This window comes from Salarias fasciatus, chromosome 14 (assembly GCF_902148845.1).
Source record: "Salarias fasciatus chromosome 14, fSalaFa1.1, whole genome shotgun sequence".
Lineage (NCBI taxonomy): Eukaryota > Metazoa > Chordata > Actinopteri > Blenniiformes > Blenniidae > Salarias > Salarias fasciatus.
This window is the reverse complement of record NC_043758.1, coordinates 25,239,951-25,254,662: the sequence shown is the minus strand read 5'-3', so window position 1 is coordinate 25,254,662 and position 14,712 is coordinate 25,239,951. Positions and strand designations below refer to the sequence as shown.

The following is a 14,712-nucleotide window of genomic DNA, read 5'->3' as shown; positions in this document are numbered from 1 at the left end:
CCCCAACCTTGGCTATGATTACTTATGAGTAAAGCAGATGGCGGGGCTTAATATGTAATCAATGGGCCGAGATAGATAGAGGATGTGGGTATTGATTCATAACAAATGAAACTAACTTTCAAAAGAAAAGAGACGTGAGTCATCCTTCATAAACTCAGCACGTAGCTGAACGCTAAAACGCGCCTCTATGGAGACAAAGAGGACGTATTGACCGAGGGCTAAGCTAACAATGAGACACGCGGCAAGGACTAGGCGAGAAGGACGAGCGCGTGTGGTTTTTATCAGCCAATCACACGAATTGTTTACAGCTGACACTTTGTTGTATGATCACCCCTCACATCCGGACTAAATCCACCAATCATGACTGCGCTGCATTGAGTCATCCCCTTCCAGTTCCCCCTCTTCCCTTCCAGAGCACCTCTATCATTCCTCGGACGCCATCGCCCCTCCAAACGTCCGGTCCGGAGCGATCTCTGTTTTCGTTCCGTCACCTTGACAAATGCTGACTTTGTCACATCGGTCACCTTGCTCTCGACATGCCCTTACCGCTCCACCTTTTCAGCGTGACAGCAAGAAATGCATTTCCTGCCTTTAAAGCACGTTTGTGAATCATTTGTTGAAGCTTATGGATGTTGAACCAAAGCGAGAATCTGCTGAGCCCCCCCCCCGCAAAAAAAAAAAACAAAAAAAAAAAAACATGTCTCCCTTGTTCAGGCAAACAATTGCAACATGCGTCCATTCATTTCAGCTAATAACACGACATTAGCACATTAATTGATGCCATTCTCCTGTTTTCCTTCACCACGCGCTCACACGGCAGCGTCCACGTCGACTCCAGTAATTAGATTCCCCCGGTAAATAAATAAGCATCGAATTCTCTGGCACCCAGCTGCAGCCGCTCCCTTTCGCCCGATGTCTTTGTACATTATCTCAAATTGATCGTGCTTTAAAAAAGCAATTACAATTTATTCTATTTGCTATCAGATAACGATTATGAGGTGCCTGAAAAGGACTCTTTAGTGGTAAACCATGCATGGACTGGGAGCCAAAGGAGGCAGGGAGGTGATGTGTTGCATTCAGATGAGCTTGAATACGGCTTGTGAAGGCCGTTAGTCAAAAGATGATGACTCCGGACCCCCTGCCGGCAGAGCGGTGTGGGTGGGGAGGGTTGGAGGGGAGGGGTAGGGCTCGGGCCGCTTTGTCGGCGCTCTGGGCGCCGACGCGGCGGCTCGGCTGCTCATCAGTCAGCGGGGAGAACGCCGGCCTGCATCTGGGACGGCTAATGCCCCCGCTCCGCCACATCATTAGTGACACAGCTTTAACTTGCCACTCTGGCGCCTTCATTTAGCACAGGGAGGTTTACCAGGGACACGAGTGGAGATAAGAGCGCCGCACACACAGGGAGCTTTAAGATGTTGATTTAAAAAGGGCAATGAAAGACACCTCGGGCCCCGGCTGACCCTGAGCGTGGACTCGGATGATTCTTTCAGAGCTTACTTGTAATTCACTGCTGTAACTTTTAGCGTGCTGCCTCAGAAGTCTTTGATCAGCCGTCTGCTGCCTGGTCTACATACGCTGCATCATCACAACAACTACAGGTCTGGCTTGTGCATTATTTAAAAGCACCGGAGAAAATAATTGACACTCACTTTCAGCCTTTTGACATTCTGATCCTGTAAGTTTACAAGATACTTAAGTTAGTGAGTGATTATGGTGACCATGCACATAGTTGTGTTGTTTAAGTGTTGCTGTGACGTATTAGCTGAGCTGTTGGCTTTGCGTCAGTCAGCTTAATGAGTGATTCACTTTTTAAGTTCAGCTGAAATTGCATTAAGTAGTTCGAGAGAGACTGGTTGTTGGCACCTTTTGAAAAAAAAAAAAAAAAACAAAACTTCATGATAGAAGTTATATTACCAAAATGCAGACCCAATTAGACATTGGGCCTCACGTTGCACCCGTCATAGGTGTTAAGAGTCTTTTCTTCATGTCCTCTTTTCTCCACAGATTTGACTTTGTGACCGATTATCTTCCAGATCATGTATATTTTTGTACTCCCTCTTTTTTGTGACTTTTCTGAATTCAGATTTGTGTTCTGTGAAGTGACGTGTTCAGTAACTTTCTCCACTTTTAATTTCACTGCTGACTCAACAGGGAAAACACATGTGAACCATAATGTGGCCTGTTCTATACCAAACCTTCATCTTAACACAAATGTTCTGAAGCGATCGCACTCCAGGTGTTGTTCTTGATTTTTGATCCCAGAAAAAACTAAAACTGAAAGTCCTCTCTGCTTGCATGAGCATGCAGTCTTGCTAATTTTATATAATTAATCAGGCACATAGACGTCTTTCATTTTATTTTCATGATTGTTAAGATGTTTGCCCTCCACTTACCATCAGTATGCTGACATGTAAATGATTTGCTCCCCACAGGACGCTGCATGTTCCGATAAATCTGAGGCTATACTGCACGTAAAACGACAGCAGCTGCAGCTCTAAAATCATTTCCACTTCTGGCAAAAATGGGTATTTCATTTGTGTAATGACTTAATATCCCAGTATTGTCATCTTACAGCCTTGGAATAATTCACAATGTATCCAAAACAGTGATGAGAGTCAAGATAACCTGAGTTTTCTGAACTCACCGCAGAGTTTCTGCAGGGATTTCTCAGAGTAGGTCTCCCGGTCGCAGCCCTTCCCGATGTGGCTGGTTTGCAGCTCCACTGTGGTCCTGACGGAGGACAGCGGGCCGCCGCACGTCTCCAGGTGCATCTTGGGAAAGAGCTGCTTACTGCCGGTCCCAGGCTCATAGTCCACTCTCTTATTCCAACCTGAGGAAAGACAGAGGAAGAGCAAGGATGTAGCAGATTTATGGTTTTGAAAAATATATACCTATAAAGGATTAACTCGCTGCAGTAGATTCTAAATAATTATTTAACCCTTTATCTGGAAAATTACCACATTCTATCCTTGTATTAATATCAAAATTATAAATCTTTGTTTTGGTTATTATTTGTATTAATGATTAAAATGGCAGGATATATCACTTAAATAGTATTGTCATATATTCTAAAAAGACCTGGTGTAATCTTGAACTTATGAACTTGTCTTGAACTTGTCTTGTGTTTACAATAGTCCGAAGGGTTTTGGGGAATACGTACATTTCTTTGTGTTTCCTGTATGTAACATATGCAAAGTTTTTACAGTAAAAGCATGAAGAAAAATTAATTAACAGAGTGTAAAACAGATATCTAATCAAAATCCAATGGGTGAATGCGTGAGTGCTATACAAAACAAAATGCAGATAATATAAAACCATAAGGTTATTTGTGGTGAACAACTGAGTGTAAAAGAGAATAAAACTGCAGGTACGATAATGTAACATCCTTTCTTCCTATTTATAAAAAAAAACATCAAACGAGCACATCAACAAAACCTAGAAGCAGGAAGATGAAATGACTTTTTAAACAAAAATCCTTTAAAATGAGCCTCACAAGTTGAGTTCAAAACTAAAAAGTTTTGAATGAAAACCGTGTTTGAACATGAGAATGAAATGAGAGCAAGACACAGCATGTTGAATTCCTGCTCTGTAGAAGAGATGAACTCCAGGATCTATTCTTCTGAGTGAACCAGCTCTGTGTAGATTATCATCTTAATATATCAACTTTTCAAAAGCCAAGCCTTGTTTTGTTTTTTTTTATTATTATTATTGCATCTTTTTCACCTCATTTTGTCCATTTCCACCAGCGTCACAACAAGACACCAATTCCAACGTCTAACCGTAGCCAGTATTCCTGGCATCGCACCTCGACATCGTCCCGGCAGAATGTGGCTCAGCTATTGAAACTGCTGCATTGTTGTTGGTGCAGTTACCTGCGTTAGCAGCAATAGTTATCGCACTGCCGATGCCCATCCTGTCAGCTGTGAGCTATATTTCTTCTTGGCTATTAGTCTGTATGCGGGTGATGTTTCACTTTGCATTTTTTATTTATTTATTTTTTTTAAATATCGTTATTTTCCAGCTTTTGTGGTGTGAATTTGCATCCATCTCTGGGAAAGCGAGAGAATAAACTGCAAAAATATGTTTTGTTAACGTGATCCCATCCCCCTCACTTCTCAGCTTTGAAGCAGAGCATCCGGCAGATTTGTGAAATCTGTCGACACAGATTTTCAGCATTTGTTCAGTCAGATGTCTCTGATTGCAACCACCTTCCAATCTCAGCCATTCAGCAACACCTCTGGATCATCCAGACATGCAATCAGGCCCCATTTACACTACATTTCAAGTAAAAATGCATTACTTCTAAATTTTTCCTTCGGAAGAAGTTTGTTTACATGGAAACAGCAGAAAACTTGCATTTTCCCGTTTCCACCGAGACGCGGTTTGAGAATTTTGAAAAGTTCCACCTCAGGAGCCGTTTTCCATAAAGTGTATTTCCAATAACTCCGAGCTCTGCTGTCAAGAAAAACGGACACCTAAAATGCAAAGAAAGCTTTTCAATATGACATGAAAACAATTTTGTGTGAATGGAGCCTTAATTAGTTTTACAATTCACAGCCATCCCATTCTATATAGGCTGCTGTAGGCGCTTCGGAGTCCCTCTCCAGAAGAAGAGAGCTCTTTGTTGTTCACCAACACATTGACTCCCATCGCACTCTCACCGCATCAAGCTCCGACACACACACACACACACACACACACACACGCACATCTGTTTTGCAGTCGATGTTACCTCCTCCAGACTGCAGTCGCTGTGGGCCGCTGCCGCACCGTGACTAAGGGATCGACAGTAGCTGTGATGAAAATAGGCACAAACAATGGGCTGCATGTAGAATAAAAAAAACACCACAGACACAAAAGAGTGACATTTTATGCCTTTCTGCATATTTCTCTTTCACACACTTCTTTGTGAACGCACTGTGTACACTGTATTTATGCTTTTTTTGTCCTCACACTTGTTGATCGCGGTCGTTATGTGGCATAATTCTGTTCCGCGGTTGATGGCTCCGATTTCAAGCTGCTGATGCGCCGCCATGTGTCACACATCACAGATATGGACGTATGGTTCATACAGTAACGGGAGATTTTTTTTTATATAATGTAGAGGTTGCATTTACATTTACACTTTTCTGAAACGCTGCTACTGCACATGCACACCTCACAAGTAGATGACATTAAAAACAATGGCGCCCGAGCAATGTGGTGATTCCTGGTTCGATCCTGGTCTTGATGCCTTTCTGTATGAAGTTTGCATGTTCTCCTTGTGTATTTTGGGGTTTTCAGTTATTTCCTCCCAATGTGCATGAACATGCCTGTTATCTCAGTTCGGTGCATGAGGGACTGTCTCTTTGTCTTTGCCCTGTGATTGACTCAAACTGCACCGCTCTTGTTCAGTTTTTTTTTTTTTTTTTTTTTTTTTTTTTTTTTTACCCATTACAAGACTTTAGTAATGAAAAGAGGAGATTGCTGTTTTTACTGCTTCAGCAGTCTCGGAATTCTTCACACAATCAGTCATATTCATCCATTTATGCACAGACTGGGCCGCCGGGAGCACTTTGGGTTCAGGGTTTGTCATGAAGACACATTGATTCATGGCAATGAAAAATACATCCTTGGGTCTGAAAGACAACCCTGATGTATGCACAACACACATTTACATTTAAACTCTGGTAAGAAAATTAACTCGCACATCTATCTACCCAATACAAAAGTGAAACAGGTAAACTGATTCTGTATTAAAGTAGGAATGTTTTTCTCGGTGTAGCAGGTGCTCAGAAAACAACATCCTTCATAGGCAGCATAATAAAATGGTCTGTCAGCGACTGGCTGTGTTAACGGTAAAGACGTGCATCAGGATGCAAGATGAGGAGTGAAATAACTTAATAAATGAGGATTAATGGGTGGAGGCTGGAGCCCAAATCTAAATATGTGAGAAGGATTTATATTGATTTTGGTAGGGAGTGATTAAGGTTGAAGTTGGATTAAACCAACACTGGAGATAAAGTAAAGACATAAAACCTCTGAGGAGAGATTCAGGAGGTTTCATCTCTTTGATTTTAATCTTTTAAAAGAAATAGCTCTCACCTGTTCATCTGGAGGGGCTTTTCTCTGAATTCATTCATTAAACCCAGTGACTTCACATTACTGGACATCATAATCATTTTGTGAAATTCTATGATGGTACATTTTAGATGTGGTCCATTTTATATGATGATGAACACAACAAACGCTGGAAAACTAATAAACACTCCAACACTGCGAAGTGCTTTTCTGCTTTATCGGGTTCCATTATACTCGCTCGATGCAAGCAGAACAACAATCCTCTGTAAGGGAAAAGAGGAATATTTAATGTAATATACTGCCAACTTAATATGGGAAGAACCCATTTTATAACCTTTTCAGTACACTTGTACTCAGTTTTTATGTGATTGTATATTACAAGTATTTCCAATATTTTCGATGTCCAAGTGTTTGAAGAAATATGTTAATGCAGACATATGCTCCAGGATGCTTCACGTCCTCTGAAACAAATCTTCAAGGTGGTAAAATTCACCAACAGCTGATCACATTATATACAGGAGGTAGTTCCAGTCATTACAATAGTAACATATGATCACCGAGTGGATTTATTGAATGGATGCAAGCAAGAGTCTGGAATTTATTGAAGAAATGCAAACACAAGTTTCACATGTGTAGCAAACATTCAACAGTTACCCTTGCTGCATTTAAAGTGTAGATTCTGTTTTTTAAAGAATGACTGCTTTTGTTTCTGAAAAAAGCAAACAAAACATGTGGCTCTTTTTTACATGATCATTCCTGAGTATATACTGCAGGTTCAACACCGCTATTAGCTTTCGGCTCCGTTTACACAACATTTCAAGTGAAAACACATCATTTTTTGTTTTTGTTTCAGGAATGCTTCATGTTTACCATGCAACATTTTGAAAACCATGTTTCTTTGGTTTTTGATTTTTTTTTTTTTTTTTCAGGAATGGAAGAAATGCAAAAAATTACACAATTTTCATGTTGGACCACTATTTTAAAAGTAGCCAACTCTCTCATTGTGGAACTTCAATCGCACATTAACACTGTTAACTGCAGTTGGATCCTGTGTTTGGGACCTTCATCCTGTGTTCCCACTCCTCACTGATGTGACCTGTCCAGCACCCTGTCCCAGGGTCATGACACTGAGCATTTTGAGCATCATGCATTGAGGATTATGCAGAAAGTAATTTTACCAAACAGGAAAGTACCAGAAATTTGTTGAAGCCAAAGCAGATTCTTCACTCTGAAAGTTTTTATCTGCTCACACTGATGACTTGCTGACAACACCTTGCACCACAAATGAAAAAGCACGAGCACCAAAGCCCTGTAGATTCCAATGCCACATGGGTCAATAGTTTCCTCAGGTATAAAAGGCATGTGAGAGCATCACTGACTGCTACCGGCCCTGCAGGTTAGCGCTCCTGTATTTCAGATTAATTTCCTCAACTCCCCCATGTGTATTTATCTCCTCCTCTGGCTCTCTCAGCGTTTGGCACCATTCATCGTGAGTGGGAAGTTTCAGTCAGTGATTGCAAATGTATATCCTTCTAGATTAGTCTGAAGAAATGGATTCTGTTACACTGACTGAGGATTGCTTGGTGCGCTGTGGTGGAAGTCTCAACATGTGTGGGAGTATCATATTGTGAAAACTAATTGCGGGAGTAGCAGATGTTGATTCACACTTAAAGACACTTGATCACTCAGCCAATGAAAAAAAGAGAACAAAACTGACAAGGATACACTCAGCCAACAAGCAAGAAGGGTTATATTTCCACATCCGATGTTGAGATAAGACCAGACAAACACCCTCGTAATGCTGATTAACATTTTGTTAAGCTATTTATCTTTAATATTAACAAATGGCAACAACATCTATGTCTACAAAGTGCTTATTCACCTTTCTTCAAGGTCATTCTCTCTGGCAACCAACAAGCTGAATACTGTGGTGTTTTCTGTGACTGTGGAATTCTCCGTGGGCACTAAACCTGAAGCGTTCTTATGTCTGTCATTTCAGCCTTTTGTCCATTTACGATGTAAAGGTGCAGCTTTATTCCCTCTTGGACCTTACAGACAGTTTCTGTTCCCCAGAACTAAAAGCCTCCTATAAAAGCAGTGAGTAAATACAGCACAAGGTTAATATTTGCTTCAGGGGAATAAAAACAATTCAATTTAAAATGGTGAAGTACTTGGAGTCTGCTCAAGTACTTTTACTTTCTGCTATTTTGGGAAGATTTTAGAGGGAAAAATTTACATTTAATTGAGACGATTCATGGTCATACAGATACAAATAGACTGAACTTGGAAGTGCTTTGGTACATTAATGGATGAATCCACCAGCATTTGGCTTCACTGTACTGTTTTGGCTGATCGGAGTCCAGTCAGGCCTTTCTTTATCTCAGGGAGGCTCTGTGGTTAAAGAAGCTTGAGAAACTGACTGGATGCAGACAGTGGTGGTAAAACAAGGTGAGCAGAAGTGTCAGACAGTGAGAGAGATTGTTTATGTAGACATTTTGGAAGTCATATCTGGATTCCCTGAAACAATTCGCAATGTCGTGCCACACAGTCACTCGGTGTGTGACAGACAACAACAAAGACGGTGAAAATATATGAGGAGGGATTCAGGATACATGAAAAAAGAAGACATTTTTTTCTCCCACAGTTCTGTGTTGAGCACAGTAACCTGCAGCCAGCCTTTTGTTTCAGTGTTTTGCTCAGTCTGCACATGAAGATCAGCCACCATGAAAGGGTTTATTTTAAGCTTGACCATCATGTATGAAGCCGTAGGTTCTTGTAATCTCCTAGAGAGACTGCTGAGCTGCATTTGTGTCCCCGCTAAATAATTTAGTCCTATTTAAGAGACTCGGTTGGACACTGCTGCCAGTGCTGTTATCGCAAACAGGTGCAACATAAGCTAGGACTAAAAAAAAACAAATAGAAAAACCAACAGAAGGCGCTGAGGCAAAGAGCACAAACACGATAAGATTCAGCTGCTGGGACAGCGAGACTGACGGCACTGAAGCTGCAGCCGTGTTTAAATCGGTGTAGGTTTAATGGGGAACTACTTGCTCTCCACTGAGTGGTGTGCTTGCCTGAGGTACGCTGAACAGAACTCGCACACAAGACCCAGGAGTTCCTCTCGCTGTGAATGCCAGAGCAGGAAGACGAGAGGCAGAGGAAGCCACACAGACATAAACAAAACATCATAAAGCTGGATCATCAATCCAGAGAAGCACAATTCTCAACAAGACTACGATCGTTAGAAAAAGTAGGTTTTCATCTGTATGTATGATCATGCTCAATTGCCTCCTAAATACTGTAGTTTGATAGTTGCATTATTGCTGAGACGTTGGTCCTTCTGCCAGCCACTGATGGATAGTTACACGGTACTGTAATCCCATTACTTTCTTCAAGTAATGAGTAAAGTAAGGGATTACAATTGCAAACAGTAATTTAATCACTGTTACTTTCCTGAAAGTAACATCAGTGAGCGAACCTCCTGATGAACAGGATGAGGAGCAGCAGGACTGAACTGAAGGAGATCATCACCGTCTGTATCGTTGAGGACACGTTTCCCATTCCCACTTTAAACTCTGAAACTTTTAATTTTATGTCTGTATTTTATTGTGTGGATGCTGGAAGGATCATACATTATTTATTTTATTCTGGCATTCAATTTTGTTTTAATGAAGGAACATAAACACAAAAATATTGTATTCTATATGCTGGAACATGCACAAATATAAGTTACAGAAGAACAATTTTTTCTAGGAGAATACTGTGGATACAGTGTGCATACAGTTAAAAGATTGAAACTTACAAAAAGTTTAATTAGGGCATTTTCATTTCATTTAGATTTATATGACGGAATATGCAGATTGAACTGAATTAGGCTGGAAGCTTTATTGCTTTATAGTGTATTCAGGTTGTGCATCATGTTTTTGAAAAGTAAAGCAAAGTAAGAAGCAATAAGTAAAACAACTGGATCATTTTCTTGGAGAAGTAATCAGTAACCAGTAACTAATTATTTTTTCCAAATAACTTGACCAACACTGCTGTCTACCTGTATGCAAATATGAACAATATTGTGTTTCCACCACCTCTGACCTGACTCTCACTGATGCCTCATGGATATTATTATTAAGGCCATTCTAACCTACTTACAGGCAGCATCACTGCTCACAGTCAGCCGCTAAAGTAGGCTAAGGACAAACTATGACCTGATTGCATTTCAGTGTGTTTTTTGGATGCTAATATCAATGTGTACTAGGACTGTGGGCCTTTGCCAAACACACGAGACCTTTTCCACAAGACACCTGGACGTTTCACACCTACATTTATTAAGACTAGTACCGAATCCACTCTACTAAATAATCTCAGCCGGGAAATATGTCTGAAACCAAAAATACAGTCAGTAACAATGAAATTGAAGGATTTCTCATTGCAAAGTAGGCGTAGAAATAATAATTGAATTACTGCTGAATGGGAATGACGGCGCATCAACCATCAGTAATGACATTTCTGTTCATTTTTAAAGGAAAATAAGCCGTGGCTCTCACTAAAATGATCACATTATTCTTGAAATGACAAAAACAACATTTAGCAACAATGGCATGTATTGTGTGTTATTAAGACGACCTCAATGACAGACTTTAAATGGGCTATTAGGACAAAAAAGACATTTTAATTGAACTGACAACTCTGTAATGATTTTTGTCAGATGATGAGAATGCCGCTTCTTTCACAATACCACATTAGCCAGTGGTGTTATGTGTGTGATGACATCAAATCAATCATATTGATACGATTAGTTTAGAAAAGAAGTAATTGCTGCAGAGCATCTTGGAATATCTAAGTGAGAGGAACTTCAAGATCACGACTCTCATCAACCTCAGTCATATGCTTTAAAGAGGACACTTCACATTACAAGTTCTGATGATAAATGGATTTAATTGTTTTAATGCTTTTCATTCCTGTGTAACTCTCGGAGACAGTTCTGGTTGTAATGAGAGATTTATTGAGATTTGAAGAGCTAATTAGAAAAACTATTTAAAAAAAAAAGATTGCGGCAGTTCTTGAGCTAAAGCAATGTTTTCTTGTAAAAAAAAAAAAAAAAAAATCCTGTTTAATCCTGTTATTCAGATTTTTTTTCCCTCACGGTATCAAAGTACGGCCTCTCCTATAATTTGAACTTCTAATCAATCAATCACTCTGTTTGTGTTTGCGACACGTTTCGTGTTCATTTCTTGAACATGAATACTGGAACTCATTGCTTGTTGAGAAATGCTTCTTTTTTTTTTGTCTTCTGCAAAAGCTCGATGTTCACTTTTCTGCCGCCGCACACGTGCAAACATACGAGGGAGGTGTGTTTCCATCATCTTCCACTCAGATCCAGGGTGTGAAGAGCAGAGACGTCGTGAGGGAAGGGAAGATGGATTGAGGTGCTTAAGAAAATGATGCATCATCACACTTCCACGCTGTTCCCCGTCCCTGGAGGGTGGGGAAGTGTGTATCTGCACGTCTGTGTGTCATCACCAAGTCCGTGCCTTTTAGTGTGTATGTAGATGAGTGCGTGTGTAAGATGATGGCTTTGAGAATACTGTGTGCGCACGTGTGAAAATGCTGACGCCTCGTTTAAGTACTGTAGGGGGGCGGGATCATTCCTCATCTTAGCCATCAGAAAAGGAATTTCCATTTAAGGAAGATATTTTTCTTTCTCCCTTTCCTCTCCACCTCTGTCCTCTTACATCTTCCCACAACTTCAGAGTGCCATCGCTGTGATTCTGCCTCTTCGGTCCCGACTCGTCCCCTCTGTCTCCCTACGATCCCGACCAAAAGTCTTCAGGTCGGTGTTTTGGTGCATGCTCTTTGTGCACCCGAAGAGATTTTACTTTTTCTTGAGAGTGCATACAGCACTTCCTTTCTTTAGAGCACAACACTTGCAGCGAAACACTGAAGGCCTTTTAATGGTGGTGGCACAAAACAAAAGAAAAAAAAATGGAAAAAAATAAACAGAAGGTATAAAACTTTTTTTTTTTTGTTGTTATTTTTACTGTCTCTTCAATTCGCTTTATCTTTGACATGATAGGAAAAAATATGCATCTTGATAAAGGTAGACCTCCAAAAACCTTGTGAGAAACATTGGTAATCCTGCATCTCTTGTACATGAACCTGTGAATACTCCATTGCTGTCATCCTAGAAGATAGGTAAAAAAAAAATAAAACTCTTAGATGTTTCTTGTCTCCAAAGCAAACAGTTGGCATTAGACATTTCTGTAAGTCATGGACATAATAAACGTAAACAGACAGGGTAAAAAGTGACCCCTTGACCAGGTAGATATTACTGGATCAAGGTGATGCATTATGAGGTTCACAGATCTGGGATAGTCGAATGCAACTTAGGCCTCACTTACACGGCAACATTGCAAGTGAAGACTCATTATTTGTGCATTTTTGTTTCAGAGAAGTTTAGCATTTTCATTTCAATAATTCAAAAACAATATCAGTTTACACAGAAACAGCAGAAACACTGAAAGAGAGAAAAGGACAGGAACAACAGACAGATTGTTAGGAGGGGTTCAAACCCTGGCTGGTGCAGGGAATCAAACCCTGGTTCGGACAGGCGGTAGGGATTGTGGGAGGGATACTAATCTGGGTTCAGTTTGGGGGATCATAACAGCCACTGGCAACATGCAGCCCTCATCTTTGTGATGAGCAACGATAGGATGATGTTCGTATTCAGTACATTTAATCCACCTATCAATTCAAACGGCTTTATCACTGAGCTTTTTTCAGGGTAAAAATTAGTTACTGCCTGCAAGTTGATTAAATGAGAGCCATAAAAATAGTCCTCTTCATTAAATCATGAGCTATAAATCTCAGAAATTGTTGCAGCCCCCATCAAGAGGTCCATCCCTGGATTATAACACTGTCACGACAGAGGCTGCAATATTATGAAATAGAATTTTGCTTAAATAAAGGTAATTAATGTACTTCAACTTGCAAAAATGTGCATCTTGAGTCTTTTAGGGTGATTGGAATAGAAAGAAGGTCTCAAAGATGTGACTGTCAAACAGCTTTTCGGCATGAGGTCACAAAGAAAATACTTTCAATGTAACAATATTCATATCACAATAAACATACACTCATGTACAGTAACATGTACCATACCTTCAAAGAGTACACATTGTGGCTAATTAGGTTTACATTTATTTTGATGAGAAAGTGTTTTAGAGTTTGAGCAAGTCTGAGGTAAAAAATTGTGGAAAAAAAAAAACTGAATGAGGATAAATTTAATAAAAAACATTGCTGAAACTAACTCACAATACAATTGTTGTTGCTGTATTTCAAGCTCCACAGCAAATGAATTATAAGAATTGAAAAGTCTGCACTGTGAACACTTGAGGTGACAGAAACATTTCTTTTAAATAGTCCTTAAAGACTCTTTAATGAGATAATTTCTGATAATATTACAGCATTTATTTCTGACAAAAGAATCTTCAAGGACCACAAACTGACATCTAGAATAACTGTTCATTCATTTGATGATCATGTGAAAAAGACAATTTAATAGCAGGATTTTAAAGTGATTTAAACAAAAAAAAAAAAGAAAAAAGAAAAAAAGAGAACAACTGTGTTCGAAAAAGTAAGATCCAAGAAAAAGCTTTTTTTCTCCCACCAACGTTCTCATCCTGCTCACGATGGCAGGAACTGCTAATACCGTCACAGGTCCACTATCTGCTCATGGGAGATCCCACGGGAATGTGAGCCTAGTTGGGATAAAGACTGTAATCCCTTCAGCATGTCAGCTTCAGGGTCGGTTCTCCCCACAGAGGAGGCTTCCAATCTGTGGCTGTTAAGTTTCTATCCAAAGCCTTCAGCGGAGGTTAAAATTCAACTTAACCTCAGAAATAGCTTGATGACAACCCAGCTTTTGACTACACGTCCACACAGCAGCAGATCTTGAAGTTTAACGCACCTTTGTAAAGGCTTTGAGTCAAGGGAACATAGTTTATTTCTCTAACTTCTACTAACTATTTTTCTTTTTGCGTTCCATCCATTTCTCCTACCCCTATTGTCTTTCTAATGTGCTTGGCTTGATGTTGCAGTCACCATGAAATTCCAGTTTCAATAAACAGGTTCTCAGACATTCCTGACCCCGTGTGTGGTTCTGGTTCATGTAGTTCCTGCTTTACATTTATCTGCATGTAATTTCTTGTTTCATGTTCTGGCTCATGGTGACTTTCCTCTCATTTCACATTTGGCGCATGTTGCCAACTCCCTATTTTGTATATTTGTGAAGTCATTGGTTTATTCCAATGTGGGTATTGGTGGACTAGAGGTTGAAGAACCAACCCAGGGATTTGAAATTTGCAGGTTCAAGTCCCACTGCTGCCAGGTTCCCACTGTGGGAACAAGATCTTTGACCCCAACTGTTCCCCCGGTGCCACACTGTGGCAGCCCACTGCTCCCATGATGGGTAGTAAAGGTGAACTATGAATGTGAAGGGTTAACAAGTAATTTCCCCAAGGCTGTTAATAAAGTATGCCCTCTTTCTCTCCCTGGTTTTGCCTCACAATGCCCCTGGGTGCGAACTGCAGAGAGCGTTCATGGGAGCCTTGCAGTGCAGAGTTTTCATTTTCTCAATGAGCAAATGTGGCTTTTTTTCAA

General features: G+C 40.3%; 1 protein-coding gene across 1 annotated transcript in view; it reads right to left on the bottom strand.

Moving 5' to 3' along the window:
• The window catches only part of LOC115401062 (calsyntenin-2), a 333,679-nt gene that overhangs the window by 72,748 nt on the left and 246,219 nt on the right, over positions 1 to 14,712 (bottom strand). The window contains exon 6 of the mRNA XM_030109215.1: positions 2,645 to 2,830. Coding sequence (XP_029965075.1) covers positions 2,645 to 2,830 — 186 coding nt within the window. The remainder of the gene's footprint in view (positions 1 to 2,644; positions 2,831 to 14,712) is intronic.